At 40.3% G+C, this 20,658-nt stretch overlaps 1 protein-coding gene across 1 annotated transcript in view; it reads left to right on the top strand.

The window, feature by feature from the left end:
* Nucleotides 1-20,658, top strand: part of ZNRF3 (zinc and ring finger 3) — a 66,236-nt gene that overhangs the window by 39,104 nt on the left and 6,474 nt on the right. The window contains exons 3-6 of the mRNA XM_058816419.1: nucleotides 13,236-13,310; nucleotides 16,562-16,693; nucleotides 17,625-17,735; nucleotides 18,681-18,848. Of these exons, the coding sequence (XP_058672402.1) occupies nucleotides 13,236-13,310; nucleotides 16,562-16,693; nucleotides 17,625-17,735; nucleotides 18,681-18,848 (486 nt within the window). The remainder of the gene's footprint in view (nucleotides 1-13,235; nucleotides 13,311-16,561; nucleotides 16,694-17,624; nucleotides 17,736-18,680; nucleotides 18,849-20,658) is intronic.

Raw genomic sequence — 20,658 nt, 5'->3', positions numbered from 1 at the left:
CAATACTGACTGCCTGCAGCATCCTGGCAGGGCTGGCCAGTTGGAGCTGGGTGTTCTTTGGGGTCCCCTCCAGCCCAGACCACGCTGGGATTCTGTGATCCACTGCACCTGCATGTGTCCTGCACTCTCCAATATGCAGGCTCCTGTTCTTCCCCACCCCAGTAATTTTCAAAGCAAATTTCACTGTCTTGACAGATTTAATTCAATTCAGCAATACCATTGTTTTTTATTTTAGTACAGAATAGTGAGAAAATGCTGAAGATTAGTTTAAAAGTAGCACTTCTTCCCTTTCTGCTGGATTTTAAAGTCCACAAGAAAGGATTTAGTTCTTCTTTCTCTTCCAGGGACTGCTCTTCTCCTGTATGAATAGGATATATGTATTTGAGGATGTGCATCTGAGTATAACCTAACAAAGACAGGATGTTCCTGCTACTACAGCTTCCTGTTTTTTTCAGATGAAAGAAATCTGTAATATGAGGAAATTCCTGGCAGTTCTTCCAATATCCATTCACTTCTAAGAGCTTATTTTAAAAAATTTACACAAATACTAACTACAAGAATCTCTTGTTTTACCATGCCATCTATATTATTATTATACTAGTTAGGCTGGGGCAAAAATCATCATAACTTGAAAATGCACTTAACAGTTGAACTGTGATCCCTAACCTTTTGTCTAACAACTTAGTTTAAGTATAAAAATTTCTATAAGGTAATCAAATAAGAATTTATGGGGCTGTGTTGGTAGTTTAGTTCCTGAATAAAGAGAGATCTGTTCTAAGACTTGAGAAACAAGAAGGCCTGTGAGGAGTCCATTTTAATCTTTTTCTTTCAGAGTTACTAAAACTAATAAAAAAGGCAAATTAAACAAAAGCAACTTACACCTTTGCATTAATAGCCTAAATTAAGCAATCAGTTATATGCTCAGGTTGGTTGCTGACAGTATAAGTATACTTTTTGTTTCTTTGTAATTAATAGTTTTATATACAGTTTGGATAATTTCCTGTAGAAATGGATATTGAATTTAGGCAAACACTCTTCTGTGCTAAACTTGTTCAGAAATTAGGACTGAACTATGCCATAGATTAAGATCTAAAATTAATGAGACATGCCTGAAACCACTGGTCAGTGTTTCCAAAAGTTTGCTTGTTCAGATACTTTCAACTGGTAGTGACAGCTGCATAAGGCACCCTGTGCTGAGTCCTTGCTGCATGCAGGAGGAAATATTGTCACTTCAGGAAAACTTCTTCTATCCATTGAAGTAGTTGACATCCTTTTCATGGTATCTATTCCACAATTTGGAGACCTTTTCTACCTTCTGTTTGTTAGTCTGTGTTTCTTCTTTGCAAACAGCATCCAAAAAGCATCTGTAATTCTTTTTGAGGCAGTAGTCTCAAAAATTAGTGGCAAAATTTCATTGATCTGGATGAAAAGTAATAGTATGAGTGATTTTTAAGCTGGTTGGTTTATTTATTTCACCTGAAGGTTTGTGCTGACAGTGTAGAGTCCAGTGGAGGTAGGAACAAGAGGAGATAGGGTCTATGTTTTGTGATGGCTGTGTGGGCATAAATGTGTCAGACTACAGACTGAGGAATGTTTTTTTGGCAGTATAAACTTAATATTGGTTGTTTTGAACTCCCAGACATTCTCTGTTAAGAAGGAAGTTGTTATGAAGTAGAAGAAAGCTTTTTCAATGAGACCAGACTCCTCTGGCTGTGGACCAGCTGTCAGATCTATATTGCAATGTCAAGCATGCCAGAACCCTGATCAAAACAAAACCTATTGTTTTTGTCAACCCCATTGTTCTGTAATGAAAAAGGAATATGAGTTTTAATGGGGAAAAACAGCATCCTGGCTAGTGTTAAGGATTCAGACCTTCTGAATCAGTCATGTTCTTTAGGAGTCTTCATTTATTTCACATTAAATTTTTTTATTTCCAAGGTTTGGTGTCTTAGCACTACCTAAAATTAGGATTTACTGTGAAAAAACCATGGTATATATAATTGTAATCCCTGCCATGTTTGTGTTTGTCCTTACTGTGTTTGTTCTAAAGAATGTATTGAGAAAGAGAAAATTATAATTTTCCCAAAGCACCAAAGAACATCATAAGTAGTGTAATATCATAATGATTGTTTCTTGTTATTCCCCTCTTCAGCATCATTTATAATCTCCAGGACACCTGAAATGTTAAAACCCATTTTAAACAATCATAAAACATACTTTAAAATTATATCTGAAGTGATACTGTTATTTGTTAAGTAGTTTTGATGTCATTTATGTTTTGACATTAATTTTTCTTACTTCCCCAGTGCTGGCAGTGTGATCAGACCTCTGCACCATATAGACACAGTGATTGCTAGAGTTCTAACAAAACTCCAGCCTAGATGAGATCAGAAGAGGGGATAATACATGTTTTTTCAGGAAGAATATGGCTTTTCTTAATGGCACACAGAAAAAGACAAGAAGAAGAAAAAAAAAAAGAGCTTTTTCTGCCAAAAGCTCAGTGTATTTCTGCTTCCCATCTCCTTGCCTATTCACCCCCCACAGGCCATACTCCAGCAACAAGGCTATTTTAACAGATGAAGAAGGGGGTTTGAATGGGAAAGAAAAAAGGAAGAAAGGCTGCATCTAAGAGTGTTAGAGCATGTGGCCACTGCACGAAACAGCAGTGTCATCATTAGAACTGAATTCTTGAGTTTATAAGTTCCTTTCTCATGTATTCCCTCTTTAAATCCTCTCCTTCCATCTCTGCTTTCCACTGTAATTTCTGCAGTTCCTTTGAGGAGAGAAGGGAGAGGTTGAGCACAGGAAACAGAACTGACAGGCAAGCCAGCTGAAATGTGGGGAGAGGAAAGGTTTGTGCATGGATTGTATGGTGAAAGATGCAGAAGGAAAGAAAAGAACTGGATCAAAGCCAAAGAGGAGAGAGCTCAAAGGAAGGGCCAAACAAGGGCTGAATCAGGTTATGCAGTTCAGAAGAAGTGGCTCTGTCAGGTTTTCATTCATGGCTAGTGCTGAGCTCTTTCCATTGGTGCCAGCAATCTGCTACTGTATTATTTGACTAACTTTCTTTCCATGTTGCCTGCACAGTCAGGAAAAGCATCAGCTATTCATGAACAAAGCCCTCTCTCGTGTTTCTCCCTCTGGGCACTCCTGAGATTTGCCATTGTTGGATTGATTACTTTAAATAAAAGTCCACTTTTAGAGTTGAGTCCTTAGCAGTCCCCAGCACCATCTTCACTCCTTTCTAACCAACTGTGGAGCACAGCTGCCTCTCCCTTAAGCTAAAGAAGCAGCTGTTGTTGCATTACATGTGTTACTGGAGTTCAGCTCAGTCAGACCTCCCAGTGAAACTAATGGAAGTCAAAGGGCTGAGTAAAGAGTGAGGCACAATTATTTAAGGCATGCTGTACTTACAAATCATCATCACAATAATATATAAATGCTTCATGTCTTTAAACTTTCTGGACCCTCATTATTCTATTGCCTTGGAAGCCTTTCAGACATTGAGAGTTGTTTTTGTTTTACATGCACAATCTACCTATTTCTCCAACAGGAGAAATGCATAGTGGCAAGAGTTTGAAACAGAAAAGTGAGAAAGCAAGTAAGGGCTGCTGAGTTGGAGTATAGAAATGAGCACAAAAGAAGCCTGGCAAGCAGAATCAGATAAATGGACCAGAAAGTGAAGAAAATAAGGAGCAGATATGGAGACAGGGAATGGAATTATTTAGGACTTCACAGATGAGTGACATGCCTAATTTTGGTGCACTAGGAGACAGAAGGCTTTGAAAGAAATTGGAGAACTTCGGAATGTAACCAGAGCTGCATCAGAGGGACTCCAATATTCAGAATAAAAATTGGGCAGATACAACTGACAGTGGTAAAAAGCTGGGTCCTGAAAAATCACAGACATAAAGTGGGAATGTTTTGCAATGATTTTCACAAGACTGAAAGGAAGGAAAGAGAAAAAAAAAATTACACAAATTGTGCTTCATATCCTACTGCTTTGAGATAATTTGCCAGAACATGTTTTTCTGCTCTAAACTTTTTATCTTTTTGATGACCAGGTGATATCTAGAGGTGTGGTTTTGGATAACATGATGATTTAACATTTGTACTGAGTTCAAGGAAATGACTCCAAATGAAACAAGTGATCATACTGTGAACACAAAATGAGGAGGAAGTGCTTTTTAGTCAGTATAGGGAGTACTGACTGAGCTACTTAAAATTCTAGCAGGTTAGGTTTTGAACATTTGAGTTGGACATACTTGTGACATAAATTAGGTTATACAGATTAATTGTACATTATTAGTATTTACATTGCTGTGGCCTTAGAACTGTTCAGTAGGGATATAAAACTCTCATGGAGACTACTAAAAATATCACAAGAATGTATGTATTCTAGTGCATTGATTTCTCCATTCTTGGCCCACTGGTGGTTTGTTCAATTGGTAAGCCAAGAGAACAGACATGTAATTTTTCAAAATGCTCAAATAAATTGGTTCCTTTGGGATAGGAAGATGGACCTTAGCCCTGAGGATGCAAATAGTGAGCTTTTAAATGGATATGGGGGGGAGGAAGCATTTGCAAAGAGCACAGAATCCATAGATTGAGGTCCATGGATGGTGTTGAAACTCCCAGAGGGTCGCTTCAGCTGAGTGTAAGGGTCTAATGAGCCAGTCTGACTGTTTATGGGCTGTGGTTAACCTCTTGCAAGTTAGGATTTCCTGTCGCCAGCAATGAGCTGTGACCGCCAGCACCACAGTGTTAATGATGAGGTAGGGGCTGATGAATGGCTGGACTCCAGACAGCAGCCTTCACTGGCGAAGAATCAAGTGGCTAGAGGGAGAAAAACATTGAAGTCTACAAGGGAAATAATGCAATCTCCAGAACCTATAATTCCCATGTTTAAAAAAAGAAAGGGATAAAGAAACTGGCGACAAATTCAAAACAAGTGAAGCTTTTATCTCTGCATTCTGAATAGAAGATTGTTCTTCAGCAAAACTGGCTGTAAAAGCCAGGCCAGTTAAAACAATATGCAGGCTGCTTGCCTCCAAGTAACCAGAAATTGTTGGCTCAGAGTAGCCTGTTCTGAGGAGCCAACCTGCTGGGAGACGTTATCCAAGCAACGGCTTGAATGTAATTCCTCCTGCTGTGGAATGGCTCTTTGGCAAATGAAGACCCTAATTAGAGATGGAAGGGTTTCTATTTTGTTTTTCTTTAATCCTTGCCCCGAGGCCTCTGCAATACAGCCATGTCTCTGCTTGCGTGGAGAGAAGTTTCCAGTTTCCCTTTGTAACAAAAATCTTCCACCTTTTTAATTTTTGTTTTCCCTTTCTTTTTATCTTTTTTTTTTTCATTTTTAATTTTTTTTTTTTTTACAGAGTCAACAAACTAACTACAAGGGCCCACCACAGTCTGGGACCTTGAAGCTAAACTAATCCAAATCCAAGGATAACTGTTTGGAAGAAGGGCCATATCATCCTGTATTAGCCAGCCATGAACGTGGAAAGTTGCTGGCTAAACTGGAATACTGGCTCACCATACAGATTTTTACTCTTGAATTTATTACCCAAGCTGAATCTAGTAGTAGAGAGGGAGGATCTCACAGAATCCTACTGGATTCCAAGGGCATCCCACATGATTTTTTTGTCCATTCAGAAAGATTGAAGTACTTCAGTAGGGTTTACACGCCTTTCTGTGGTCTTGGATATAGATGCTCATCCCTGCCAAAGAGGACAGAACCTCCAGGGCAATGGACTGCAGCACTTTGATATGTGTGGAAGTGAAAATACCTTTGCTTCTTCTCAACTCACCTTGGTGTATATCATGTCTATCTGAACTTACTGTTAGGGATTGCATGCAGGCACTTAATAATCCTGCCAAGAGCACTGCATTTTCTGTCACTACTGAGATATGGATTTATTGTTTCATCATCTCAGATTATTGTGTTATCTCTAAAATGTCCTTGTTCACAGTAGATACCAACCTATTGATGAAGGTCAGCTTCCTGAGGGTGAGCTAAGCAAGACAGAGGATACTGAGCATTCCCCATTACACTGACTGAGGTTAGAGGGAATTCTTATTAACAATTTTAAAAAGTTTTGCCACTTCTCATTCTAAATACAAGACAATTCTTATAATTCCTTGTTTTCCCTTTTGATGTACATAAATAGCAGTTTCTAATTCTAAATTAGAGCACATGCCTATCGGAGGAGCTTCTGTACATTCTTTTTAAACAGCTTGGGTACTGCAGGGATGCATTTTTGTAGTGGTCTGCATTAACAGTTTCTTTAATTTACTCCTTGAATAACTCCTCCAATGCTTCCTTATATCTCTGTTTTTTATTCTCTCAGCACCACAACATGCTTGCATGTATGTTTACATAATTATCTTAGATCTAGTTTGTTGTTTTTATCCATCTACTTTCAGTACACCCTCAGTGAAAAGGTTAAGAATTATCTGAATTTGCTGTAGTGGTATTTTATAGCTTATGATATAGTACATGCTTAGTACATAATTCCTAAAATATCCTCATCTTGTGACCATTATATTTCAAAGGTAACTGCATATAGAAGTTCTGGGAAAAGCTTGAAGGGTTAACCATCAATTGTAAATGCAGCCACCCAGTTCTTGCTGAGTGTGCTAGGTTCTCTGTGAATATGTAATCTAGTTCAAGACCCCGTCCCCTCCTTTGATCTCTGCCAGTGCTCACCCTTCTCTCTGTGCCTTGTCATAGCAACAAGGCTGCTGGGCTGCAGCCTGGTGATAGCAGAGCTCAGCCTTTGGGACTGAGTCCCATGACTCTGAAATGGATCTTAAGAGACGTGCAGCCAGCAGGCTTTGCTGTGTTCAGGATTAAAGAAATCTCCTTTTCTTACTGGTTTACTCGGTCTAGACTCAGAACTGATAACAGCGTTTCTCCCTAACCCCAGAAAAGAGAGACACTTTAGTTTTCTTGTTCTTCATTTTAACCATCTGAGAGCCTCTCAGTACTGAGTGGTATGAATCACACTGGTGTGTATATATATATTATTGATGTGATTATATATGGCATGAGGTGATAGTTTATTTAAAACTGCAAGTACATGGCTTTTTAAGGTTCCTTTTTTTTATTTACCGAAATGTACATTGGTTTTGTGATTATGCTTTTAAATTTTAAAATGCAGCTTCACACTTTCTATACTTCTTAATTGGTAAGCAACTGTTGTAATGCTGTGTAATATAGGACATGTGTATAAAACATACCTCGAGGTGCCAGAGAATTGGAGTATTCCAGTCAGGAAGGAGTTTTATGCTGGTGTGATACATGGGGATTTGACTGTCTTGTTTTGATACTCTGCCTCTGTTTTCAGACAGAAATATTCACACAGCAGTTTCATTATCTCAGAAAAGGTTTGAAATGGCATCCTGTTTATGCTTGGCTTAACTGAGTTTCTGGAATTACCAGGGAATTGTACATTAACAGGTCTGAAGCATCAGTTGGTTAATTTGTAACTTGTGCTGTTTGCAAAGTAGATGGCTGTCCTTTTCTCCTTCCTCCTCTGCCCTGCAGAATTGGCCTGTGGCCTGGCTTGCTAGCTCCAGTGTTCAAGGGACAAGGTATTTTTTGTGATTGATTGAGCCTGATAGCAGTGTGGGGGGAGAAAAGAGAGAGGCCTGGATTGTCCAGATGTTGCTTGTATTCTGTGTTGCTCTGAGAGAAACAGATTTTTGCATTTTCACAGTTGCAAAGAAAAGGTGTATTTGCACAGTGCTGTGGGTTTTATGTAGGGTTCTTAATGATGAGCAGGTTTGGATGTTATTGCCTAGCTTCATGTGATGGCATTTCTGAAAATCTAGTACTGCCATCCACAGAATGGGGGTGCAGTTCATACCCACTGCTTGTTTTAATAGGGTTTTTTAAGGTATTCCTCTCTCCTGGAGAAGTTTAGGGCTTTGAGAGCATCAGGGTCAGAATACATTTCAGCTGACTGGAATGGCAAAGTGGCAGTGGCAACATCTCCTTGTCACAGCCTGCAGATTCATCATGCATTTATGTAATAACCAGTTGTCTCCTCATCATTAGGACTTCCTGGGTTTGTCCAGACTTAACTGAGGTTTTCTCAAAGCTGCAGAAATTTAAACCCTGATAAAGTAGGCTCCTAATGCTTGTTTCAGCACCAAAGTTGTCCTCTGCTAATATTAAAGAAAAAAAAATAAAAATCAAATGAAGACAAATCTGCAGAAGTGTCATAGTTTAACCACACGACTACAGCAAACCTCTACTAGAAAAGCCAATATTCTAGAACCTGGTACAGCATATTCTGTATCGTATCTCAGTAATATTGTCTATGTCTTTGTGGTGTCATTTGATATGTGGAAAACAGGTACAAATCAATTGATATTGGAATAGACTTTTGTTACTTTAGAATCTGATCTAGAGAAGACTAAAACCACTGAGTAGCTATATTCATCATTTATTTTGGTGAAATGTTGAGATGGAAACCTTATTCTTTCAGCTGTATTCCCTAGCAGTCAAAATAATTGAAATCCTTGAACTGCTTTTTCAGAGCAGTAAAACAAGAAACTGCACCTTTTCATTGAAAATCTTGTTCCTTGGAGTCACAGAGTTTGCAAGTGGCATGTCACTGAGTGCTGCTCCTGTGTTACCATACACTGGGTGAGAGGCTGACTTCTCTTATTTCAAAGCACCAGAAGACAGCTGATGATAGAATCAGCTATGAAAAATGTTCCACTTAATACTGCTTGCATAATCCAACTCTTTTGTCAGATTAATGACACTGACTCCACCATGTAGAGAGATCTGACACAGACTGTTGGATCTGATGGGCTGGGAATATCCAGAAAATATGCCTCAAGTTCAATAATTATTATTTCATAGAGAAACTGAAGGGGAAAAAACCTTCAAAAACTGACAGAGAAAATTCAGGCTGGGTCAGTTGAATGAGGACATACAAATCAATTTTATTGACTACTGTGTTCAACAGACTCTGCACTGATTTAGAGTAATACCATATTTTCTGCCCCAGAAACCAAGATGTACTGAAAAAAGGAATGGCAGTGGGAAAAAGCTGTTGTTACACCTGTTGGAGCTGTGTTGTTTCCCTTAGTTCTAGCAACATTTTGCTTTTGGGATCCATAGGACTGTTCTCTGTATTGTGTCCTCATTTTGCAGGACCAGCTAATAATGCTGACACCCAATGGAATAGTTTGCTCAAAGGAGTTTACTGGCATTTGTACTGGTTATTCCTTAAACCATTGCCCAACCTCCTCTTCCCCAGCTTTGTCAGTTTCTTAACCCAGGGAATAAATCAACCTGCTCATGTAGCACATACCATAATTATAATTAATATTTGTTAACTAGAGTGTACTAAGTTCCAAGAAAATAATACCTAGAGTTGGGTGAACAAATCCAGGAAGAGGGATAGGTAGTTTTTAATGTAAAAATATCTGTGAGAACATCATTTTATATCACCAGGATATGTCTGTGCCTTATACAGGCAGCCAGTACTTTTAAAACATACTTTTCTCCCTTCAGTCCATCAGTATTATCCAGGATGTTAATTTTAAAAAGTTTATTTATATGTAGTGATCTGGCTCTGCCAATAGCCATTTTCAACAAAAGGTACTCTCTTAATAGATGTGTAATGCATTACTATGTTGATGTAAATGGCAGAGGTTGCAATGCTTAATGAACTTTGATCTCTACACCTATAGTTTGAGCCTCGGTCTTTCTCTCATCTGTAATTTATTCACTCTCTGAAATCCATTAGATTAAAGTGTCATGTCCTTAGGTGCAAATACTGCTGGACATTGTCAGGGAATTCTAACTCTGGCAAAGAAGTAAATGTAATGAATAAAGACTGCTGATGTTGGTATGATTTTTCTCTTAGAGGGGAACCTTATTATGATGGTTTCTCCACTGTTGCATTCTAACTGAAACAATAACTGGAATAAAACCATACTAGAAAGCAGAGGGGAGGAGATGAGTGCCATGTTCATTTGTGCAAGCATGCAAAGTCCTTCAAGGTGTCAGGAAGGAGCTGAACTTTACTGTTTGATTGTTGCTGTCCTACCTGACTTGAGTGAACGAGACGAACAGTGCACCTGTTTAATAATTATCTGGTCCCTTGGGATGAAAGTTTGCCTCATCAAGGAAGTTGTTACTTCCTTATTGTATTTGCCTGGCCCACAGGGAGGTAATGCAAAGCTCTTAAAATCTTTCTGGTGTTCTTTGAGGTAATAACTTAAAATTCCTTAGGCCTGGAGATGTGGAGAGGTATTTTTCTTGTGCTTCTGTCACATGCAAATCCTTTTATCTTACCTAGATTACAAGGTCTAGTAAATTCTGTCAGATTTTAATCTGAGACAGTATTTAATGTGCATTTTATTGGTAACATCCACTGTTCTGTAGTAGCATAAACTCAAAACTCTGAATACAGACATGGACTGGGATGTTGTTGTCGCTATGAACAAAGTGATCACTTGAATTATGAGAAGTGCAATTACCTTTTTTTTGTTTGTTTTCTACTAGTCTTTACAAAAGGGGAAGAATACTGATACATCATGATAGTCAATTGTTTTAAGCCACAGAAGACAATCACACAAAGAAATAGGCCTGGCAAATTATTGGGAACTGAATTGTGGAAATGTCTGATTGTTTGCCACAAGTATTAAAAATGTAAAAGTATGAGCTTATTTTTCCCTCTAATCCAGTTTGTGTTTGTTTTTGATGTAAGTTTGGTCACTTTGCTTAGAAAAATGATTTAAGGGAGTCTAAATGCTGGCTAGCCCAAAAAGAAAAAAATCACGTGCCTATTACAGACTGGCATTATTTTAAGTGGGACTTAACATTGATGTGTTATTTTGAGCTGCCCTGATTACTGAGGAGTGGACAGGGTATTTTCAAAGACATTTTGACTTTAACCATCCTGCAGCATTTTCGGGGACGCAGAAGGGCTGGCGGTGCCCGCAGGCGTTTCAGGGTGCCGGGAGCCCCGGTCACAGCTGGACAGGGAGGGTATTTTCAAAGACGTTTTGGTGCACAGGGTATTTTCAAAGGCATTTTCTGGGATGCCGAAGGACCGGCAGTGCCCGCAGGTGTTTCAGGTTACCCCGGAGCCCCGGTCACAGGTGCGCTCCGGCCGCCACCTGGGGCTGAGGGCAGGAGGGCAATGCCCAGCGGGCAGAGGCGCTCCCCGCCGCTCGCCCTGCTGTCCTCTCTCCGCAGTGCCCGGTTTTACGGCCGAGCTGGAGGCGGGGGAGGCGGAGGCAGCCGCGCTCTGATCTCTGGCCAGCGGAACCTGGCCCGTCAGGCGGCCCTCGAGCCCGCCGGAGAGGGCTGGGCCCAGCTCCCGCTGCGGGCCGTGCCTCTTTAGCGCCTTGTGCAGGAGTGCTCAGCGCCTCCGGCAGAGGAGGTTTGGCTGGAGCGAACTTCCAGGCAGCAGCGCCTTTCCCTGGGTATCAGGATTTAAACCCCAGCAAGGAATAAACCCCCGCGTTTCCCCGCGGCCCCGGCCCCTTCCTCTCCCCTCCATGGCCGGGGACAGGCAGCGCTTCCGGCGCGGGGGCGCTGCGGCCGCAGGGGGGCGCTGTGCGCGGCCGCTGGGCCCTCAGGGCCGCGGGCCAGGCGAGCGGGGCAAGGCGGCCGGAGCCTCGCAGGGCGCGGGGAAACGAGCCCGGCTTGGTCGCAGTGAAACGAGTGAAGCGAGCCCCACACTTGGCGTGATGGCCACACAGATCACCCCCATTTGCCATTAAACACCGCAGCGTGATTTTTTTTACTCGGTGCTTTTCCTTTCTTAACACCTGCTGGTGGAAACTTGCTGCTCGTTCATTGTATGCACCCAACTAAGGACTTTTTATCAGCGCTGATCTGCAAAATCTCTCGAAAAATCTCTTCAGAGATCAAGGGGCCCTGCTTGTTGACTGATCATCCTGAAGAAACAATCTAAATAGCCTGAGCAGTTCAAGAAGCCGTGCGTGTCTGTAAGGGGTGCTTCTAGGGAAACCTGCATGAGCCCTCACCTCAGGGCTGCTGCAAGGGGGAATGGGTGGTGGATTCCTTTTAACTCTTCCTCCCCAACAGTTCTTAGTCATTAACCAGGTGTGCCGACTTCAAAGGGGACAAATACCTGGTGGGCTGAGAAAAAGCTCTAATTTGGGAGTTGGTTTCCCTCTTGTGCTTGCTGTCTGATGGGCCTTTTTGATTTAAAATAAAATACAAGAATAGAGCAAAGCAAGTGACATTTATGTATTCAAACCAAGTTCTCTGTATTGGTCAACGTTTTTCCAGGAAACTGCTGAGTAATGTTTCATAATTTATTTTATTGATTTTTCTTATATCTCAATATAAGTTCAGGTTCTGGTAGTTTCTGTGGAGGGCCAGTGCCTTCTTGTTTAGTACTGTGGTGGTGATAGCTCTCATTGCTTTGAGAAATAATTTCTTATATTCTGTGTCCATAAAGGCAATAGGATTTTGAAAAGTTCCTGGGAATGTCTGCTTTGTGGAGCCATTGAGCAACATTTGAACAGTACATACAGAGACACAGTGGCAGAAGCAGGATAAAACCCCTGTGTTAGCCTTGTTTTCTCTATCCCAGAGGATTTTAATATCTTCTAATGCCTTCTCTGTGCAGTTGGTAACTCCAGGTTTGGACTGTATTTGAAGAAAAGCTGTGCACTTACGTAGCTCTGGTCAGCATAAGAAACGTATGCAACAGTTCTGACCTCTGATGGTCAGAAAAAGCAGTATTCTCTGAGGCACACTTTGAAATTGTGATATCCTAGTTTGTGAGAATGACACTGAAAAAGTGTAAAGAATCCTGTCCACCTTAATTTTCTACACTAGTGAGCTTGTCTCCACTCCAAGTCATAGGGAAATTGATTTTTAATGGCACTTGCAAGTAAAATGGAGGGAAAATAATATAATTTAAAAAAATTCTTCTACTTAAAGTCTTTAGAGGGTCTAAATCTCATTTGAATCCCTTTAAAAGGTTGTTGAAAGAGGAGTTTAAGAAGGAAGGAGCAGAGACACTTTAGAAGCTGTAGTGAAGTTTAACTGCACTGCATGCTGGTTCAGGAACTCCTGTTTGTAATTGTCCTGTCATTTGTTTTAACTGCACAGAAACACAAAATGTTAAGTTTTCTATCTGGAGGTGAGGAGAGGGAGTAATTTTGGAGCTAAGAAGTTATCTTTTGGGGTGGGACTGAGGATGCTGTCTTTCTTATTGCAGGCAAAGCGAGCAGTACAGCGAGGAGCCACCGCGGTCATCTTTGATGTTTCTGAAAACCCAGATGCCATTGATCAGGTATGAGCAATGCCAGGCAGGAGGCAACGCAGCTGTTGGGAACCTGGCAGAAAGGGAAAACTTTGGGGAGTTAGATTTTTCTTCTAGCATCTGCTAGAATCCAGAATCCAGGTCTGGGATTACGGTTTTGAAAGAGGATGGAGGGAATTTTTTTGTGGCCCATTATCTAATCAAGGAGGTTTTCTTTGCCCAGCTCTGTGTACAAAACACAGGATGTTTGGCCTATCCAGCCTGTGATCAATAGTGTTGTTAAACAGCTGCTATTTTTGAGATTGTGAAACAACTTTCAAACCAGATTCTAAACAAGTTTCTTTTTAAAGCTTATTACCATTTCTTTCTCATTTACAGCTGATGATTTCTGCCTATGTATTTTGTGGACAAGCAGGGTTTTTCTTCTTTTTCCAAGTCTTGTTATAACTTTGGTCTTTTTATTTGAAGTGGGTGAGGTAATAGCCCTATGAAAGACTTTAGCATACTTCAGCTAATTTTGGGTTATTTCAGTGAAGAAACATAAGCACAAAAATAGTCTGCATTTGGTTTGGTTCTGTTTTGTCTTGAAACAAAACTGCTGTTTCTGTTACAGCAGAAACAAGTGGAGCTGAAGGTTTTTAAGTGCAGCTTGTATTTCTTGGGGGAAAAGGAGATCATCAATGTTTGCATTAAAGAAGCTGTCTTTAATTCTGAAATCTGCTGGACAAAGGAATGCAGAAGATCCTGTGCAATGGACGCTTTGAGTACTGTGGCCTGCATATGCATCAAAGTTGCAGCCTTGATCTTGAAAATATTCACAGGGATATTTTTTTCCCCCTTTTCTGTGCAGGAAAAAAAAAAATCTCCTTACAAAGATCTGTCATTTTCTGGTTTTTTAACTCTGTGTTACAGCTTCTGGTTACTTTCAGCCACCCTGCTCTGGACTTGGGAAGCTGAGTTACTGTCTCTTGCTCTTTTCCCTCTAACAACAAAAGCTTTCCTTGCTTGATTATAAATAATAAACTGGGTGCATCTGTCCTCAAGAGCTGGGAGCCCAATCTAGTGGATGTTTGAATATTTTGGGTGTTCCAGTAAAATGGAAGAAGGTTAGTGGCTTAGAGCAGTAGCTGACACAGTGAGTAGGCTCTGTTCGATGAAAGAGCAGTAGCCTGTGGAAACAAACAGGAGAGGGATGACTGGATGTAGCTTTCATACTCTAAAAGTTACAGTTACTGCATTGGCTCTGTTCTCATGCTGTTCTGGATGCTTGTTTTTAGTGGATTTTGATTCTCATCTAAAATCTTCAGAACCTTTGACATTTGGGTGCTAAGTAATTGGTCTTTAAAATAAATACCATTTTGGCACTCATAATGGAATTGTGGAAAACAATGACAGATAACATGCAGGGAAAACTGACATGAGGTAATCTGGACTCTTTGGTTCAAAAGGAAATATCCTAAGACACTGAGGGGAGCTGTTTAGGAAGTTTTCTCATGTATGCTTGTTACCAAGCATAGAACAAATAAGGGAGATTGCTTTGAAAAGGAGGAGTGGAGTATTATGAAAGGCAGTCCCTCCTGCCAGTCAGTGAACAGAAATTGGAGGCAGGCCTGACCAGAAGAATTGTCCTCAGATAATTTGGTAAATGCCAAATAAAAGGACTTTGCCTAAATGGGTTTTGTTCCCATTGATCTGAGTATCTTCTACTGTAAGTTAAGAATGAAACTTTTTTAAAATGTCCTCTGAAGTCTGACTTGTTTCTTATTTTTACTTTTGCATATTTGAAGAGGAGTAACAGCACCCAGAGCAGCATGGTTAGCAAGAGTCTGACAATGTGCAAAAATGACTGAGGAACTGGGGGAATTGTCTCTTGAGCAAGAAACCATGAGAGAGAGGGTGTGGGAATGGAAGGACAGTGACTGGATTTGGCCCCAGGCCAGCAAGGCTTGTGGACACATAGGATCCCTGGATACTGCAGCTAGTTTTTAGCTCATCATGAGACACCTGCCTTAAAAGCAGTTTGATCAGTGTTCTCAGAAAATCTGTCAAATACTAGGAAGAATCAATTTTAAAAAGTCTCAATGAAATCTATTTTCATCATCTGGTCAGTTTAAGTAGAGTCCTTTAATCAGGATGATGGACCAGTCAGCTGGTAATTTCTACATGGTTTAGCCAGAGCTAACAGGTAGCTATCAACAATGCAGACATGTTAATCTCAGCCATAAGATATTCTTGTTCTGTTTGCTCCCATTCCTGTCATCTCATTCCTTTCCCCTGTACCATTTCCATCTGCTGGTCAGTGCATTGCTTGTTTTCTATCCACCATCCTCTGCGCTCGTATTTTGCTCATCAGTCAGAATAAGCTATATGAATTTATTGTGTTGGTGCTGGTTAACAGAACAATTCTCTTGTGTAGTTATAACTCTCTCTGGTGTATAATTTAGCAGATTGTTGTTCTGCATTTGTTGGCCAGAGAAGTTGCACATTCTCCACACTTGAAGGTTTTCAACATCTGACTGCATAATGCTGTGAGCAGCCTGATTTGGTGTCATAGTTGACCCTGCCTTGACCATATGGGCTCATGACATGTCTCCCCACACACAGTATTTTCTGATTCTATCATTTGGCCTTTTTGACAAAACATAGCTGGACCTGGAGGAAGTTTCAGGGTGAATTATGTGGTCTGCTCAAATGTTTTAGTCTTTGAGGCCCCCCATCCTGCAGTCAGTAAGTCTCATCATTGCTAGAACTCAAGTAATTTTGAATGAGTTTGTAGAGTTAAACATCAGAAATTACTAAATTAACGTGGCTAGGTACAAAGAGCCTGAAAGACAGGACTCTGATATGAGATTGTTCAGAAAGCTGAAGAAATTTCTGTGAATAATGTTGAAATTGAAAGATTGATAAAATGTAGCAGGGACGATTTTTTTGAATGTGCAGATTTTTATTCTTCTTCATTGTGAGGTTTGGCATTACAGTATTAATGCACTGATACATGATGCAGCTAAGTTAAAGAGGCTGTTCAGAAATAGCATTTGCTTTTCCTAATCTTAAAAAAAAATAATAAATAATCATAAAAAAAAAGGCAGCATAAGTCAGGTTTAATTCTGTGGGATACTTAATTAAAGGTCTGTGCTAGAAGAGAACAAAAGTGCTTGAAATCAATTCCACATTCATACTCCTTAACCATTCTCTGCATTGTCCAGAAGGAAGGTGGTTTTCCTGAAACATGCCTTTTGAGAAGACTATTTTTATTTTTATTTTTATTTTTTTTGTTCTAGCTGAACCAGGGCTCAGAGGACCCTCTGAAGAGACCAGTGGTGTATGTGAAAGGTGCTGATGCTGTCAAGCTCATGAACATTGTAAACAAGCAGAAAGTGGCACGGGCCAGGATTCAGCATCGCCCCCCACGGGTGAGACTTTCACATCCTTTCTCTGGGTATCAGTGCTGCTGTCACTGCAGGCAGGGCTTGCTCCCTGCACTGGTGAGAAGATGTTCTGGTGCTCCCTGTGTGCATTAATAAATGTGAAATTCTGTTGACCTAAATAAACTGAGCACTGTGGGCAAGCAGCTGGACCTGGTGTAAGTATAGAATCCACAATGTGGCATCTGCTGTCTTTCAGAAGGATAGTTTTGAGTATAGAAGTGGCCAAAAAATTCACACAGTAGAGGTTTTCCTTTTTCTTAATTATTGCACACTCCTGAGGGTTCAGGAGTTTTGTAAGGCAATTTGCCCTGTGTTAACTAATAATTCTGTGTAGTATTTTAAACATGGATTAAATTTGAGATTATCTGATTAACTATGAGATTATCTGATATTTGTAATTGTAATATAAAATAGTTTTTCTAGATTTTTTTTCCCTAACACTCTCTACATATAGTTTACAGAAGAACTAAACTGAAGGTCATCAATGTCCCAATTATCACTTTGGTTTTTTTGGTTTTTTGTTTTAATGGAATCCTTCTGTTGAGAGATGTATTTGAGAAGTGGGCCATTTTTTGAAAAATCAAATGTTGATTTTCAGTCGCTTACATGCATGAGCCACTCAATAAGCTATAAAAATTAGTTTTGGTGTGATGCACTCAGTTAAAAAACCTGGATTTTGCAGTTCAGAGATTGTAAACCTGCCATCTCATGCTTGGCATTCTGTGTATTCTGTTCACTTGCAGTGGCACACAAAACGCAGGTTTTGTCTCAGAGAATCCCAGTTAATGAACAGAACAATGTGTACCCTGACTTCTGCCATTCTGCCATTCAGCAATGGCCCCTGAGAAATTAGAAACAACAGCTTTGAGTATGATCTGAAGGAAGGAGTAATAATACCTTTGTTTTAATTTTTAAGCAACCCACAGAATACTTTGACATGGGAATTTTCCTGGCCTTCTTTGTGGTTGTGTCTCTGGTTTGCCTCATTCTCCTTGTCAAGATCAAACTGAAACAGCGACGCAGTCAGGTAAGAGCACTAGTGGGAATTCACCAAATGCTGAAAGTTAGCTTCTCTTACTTTGTCCTAAAATGTGCTTTGCAACTTTTGGAAGTGCAGGCCACTGACTTACAATAACCATCTTGGTGGCTCTGTGGTTTTATCCATGTGTGTAGGCCTTTGGAAGAACTTGGAAATATCTTTAAAGGAGATTTACATTCACCCATGATGTTTGTTCAGTTAAATCCTGGAATGAAAACAGTGCAGAAGCAGTCCAGTTAGGTCCTGGGAAGAAAGAACATTTCTGGTTGCTCACAGGTTATCAGTAGCACTGATATACTTCTAAATGAGTCCAGACTCTTGCTGCTGTATTGTGGAGAGGATTGAAAATAAATCACAAATCTTTTCAATAGGATAACATTTACTGAAATGTGAGGGGTTTTCAAGGTAAAAAGTTTGGTTAGGAGAAATTCCAGGTAACAGAGTTTGTCCTGGAGGAAATGGTACAGCTGATTTATAATATTTCATTTTAATCCCTTTCTCAAGTATTGCTCCAGGTAATATGATGGTAACAGCATATTGGGGCATTACAATCAATACTGATATTAAAAAAAAAGTTCCTGGCCAAGTTTTATATGTTGGCTTGAATAGTTGCTGCCTATCAGTTGGGCAGTTGCAGTGTATTATCCCATTTGTCAGCACCTTCATCCAGTTCTAATTCAGAGTAGTTTATCATCCTCACTTCTGCATGTGGCATACATTTTTTTCCATGAGGCTTCTGATCTGAATTCTACTTAGCCTTCTCTCTGTTTAATTTAATAAATTATACATCCCTTGGGCCTGACATGATCTGTAAGATATGTTATGGTGGTGTTTCTCTGCTATTACACTCTAGTCCCTTACACAGCAGCATTGGCTTTTTTTTTTCTTTTTTCTTTTCTTTTTTTTTTTTTTGTTTTGTTTCTTCTCATGTAGAATTCCATGAACAGGCTTGCAGTGCAAGCACTGGAGAAAATGGAGACCAGGAAGTTTAAGTCCAAAAGTAAGGGACACCGAGAAAGTAACTGTGGAGCACTGGATACACTCAGTAGCAGCTCCACCTCTGACTGTGCCATCTGCTTGGAGAAGTACATTGATGGGGAGGTAAAGGATGGAAGGTTTCTTCACCATGGGCTGGGAATGTAGGTGGTTTTAGCACTGTGGTACGTGGCTGGCTGTTGGGGACATTCTGTGCTGAGGTGGTGCCACTTCTCAGTTTGATCACACTGAGCAGCCAGCGTGGCCTCAGCTGCATCCTGCAGCTCTGAATTACCCATGCTGCAGAAGGAGAGGTGAGAGATTCCATTTGCAAGTTGGTACCTTCACTGTTCTTGCATTTCTGAAGAACAAGTCACAAAGAAGGCAGGGTTGCCTCAGCAGTTGGTTCTCTGGGTGTTTTTGACATGCACTGAGGTGATGATGTGTGCAAGCTATGCTGGAGGTAAGGAATATCCTTAGGGTTTTGCTTTTTTAAGATTTGATGGCACCCTGTCTTAAAAATGTCAATTACACAGCACTGCTGGGAAACCAGAGGAGGAGAAGGAAGAGAGGTCAAAATGTTCATGAACAGTTTTTTGACTCCTCAGTTACAATCACTGTATTGATGTCAGGGCTTGGTGTCCATGACGGTTCTACCCAGAGGAAGCAACAAAAGGGTGAAATAGAAAATGGGCTCCTTAAAATAAATAAAATAGAGGCAGTCAATATTCACAGCTATTAACTTCCATTAGAAAGGTTATGTGAGGACATTTTATTTTGAAATGATTCATAAAAGAGTCATAATTTTTAAGGCAATAGAAAATAGCAGCTGCATATTTAAGCGCTGCTGCACAGTGCAAATAGAAAGTTTAATGGAATTGGTTGATGGGAAATTATTCAGAGTAGGAAGGATGAAGATAGACAAGGACTTCAAAAGGGCTGTACAAACTGACTGCAGAGGAAATTCAGACATGAACTTCAGCTTGAAATGACAGACACAGGGAAGAGGTTCACATATATCAGGGATGGGTTGGGAGCTGAGCATTGCTATTCAGGAACAAGATCTTGATGCTTTAGATAGGTTTGTGAAAGCAAATTGGTGGCAGTTTATCTGCTTTGTGGCAGTTAGAAAGGTAAATCAGATTCTAGAAATAAGATGGAAAAGTCTAGAGAGCTGAACAGAAAACAGAATTACACCACAGTGTAAGTTTAGTCATGTTCTCACTTTGAATACTGTGTCTTTCTGACCTCACCTTACAAAAGATACTGAATGGAAAGGAAGGTGCTTCAGGAAAGGGTAGTCACAAAATGGTCAAACATTTTGAATGGTTCCTGTAAAAAACCCCAAATGATTGAGTGGGCAAGGACTCTTTAGACCCAGATTGCTTGGGGACAGGGGAATACAGGGGAATAAAGTTGTGTGGTGTTTCTCCACCAGGAGGTAGTAGCCCCATGGAACTCCTTGCCAAAGCATGTTAGAAATTGGAAACCTAAGCTCTTGGGGAGATATCAGCAGTACTTGGAAGAAAGATTTATTACAGATTTCTGAGATATCCATCAGGCTCAGGAAATGCTGTAAACAGATCATAGCTGAAGGATAAGAGTCCTGGGCAAGGGAAAAAGTATCATATACACTGAGTTGGTTTTGTTTTTACCTGAGTGTTTTCCATTGTGAATAATTGTAGGAAGGGTACATCATTACTCTTGATTTCTGTTTTTTAAGTTCATTGAATATGTTAAAGAAAACTTTTATGATGGCCTTCTTAAAGCTGTTGGGTCATAGGGACATACTAAAAAAGTGTCCTGAAGAAATGTCCTGTATCTGCATGGAATCTTAAGGTGCCTGCAGACTGTTCTTTTAGAGACACCTGAGCACTACCTGTTGTGCTCTTGGCTGTCTTGATGCCATTTTTTTCCTTCTTAGCACTTCAAGACT

This window comes from Ammospiza caudacuta, chromosome 18 (genome assembly GCF_027887145.1).
Source record: "Ammospiza caudacuta isolate bAmmCau1 chromosome 18, bAmmCau1.pri, whole genome shotgun sequence".
NCBI lineage: Eukaryota > Metazoa > Chordata > Aves > Passeriformes > Passerellidae > Ammospiza > Ammospiza caudacuta.
Note: the sequence above shows the minus strand (reverse complement) of the source record. Positions and strands in the feature narration are given on the sequence as shown.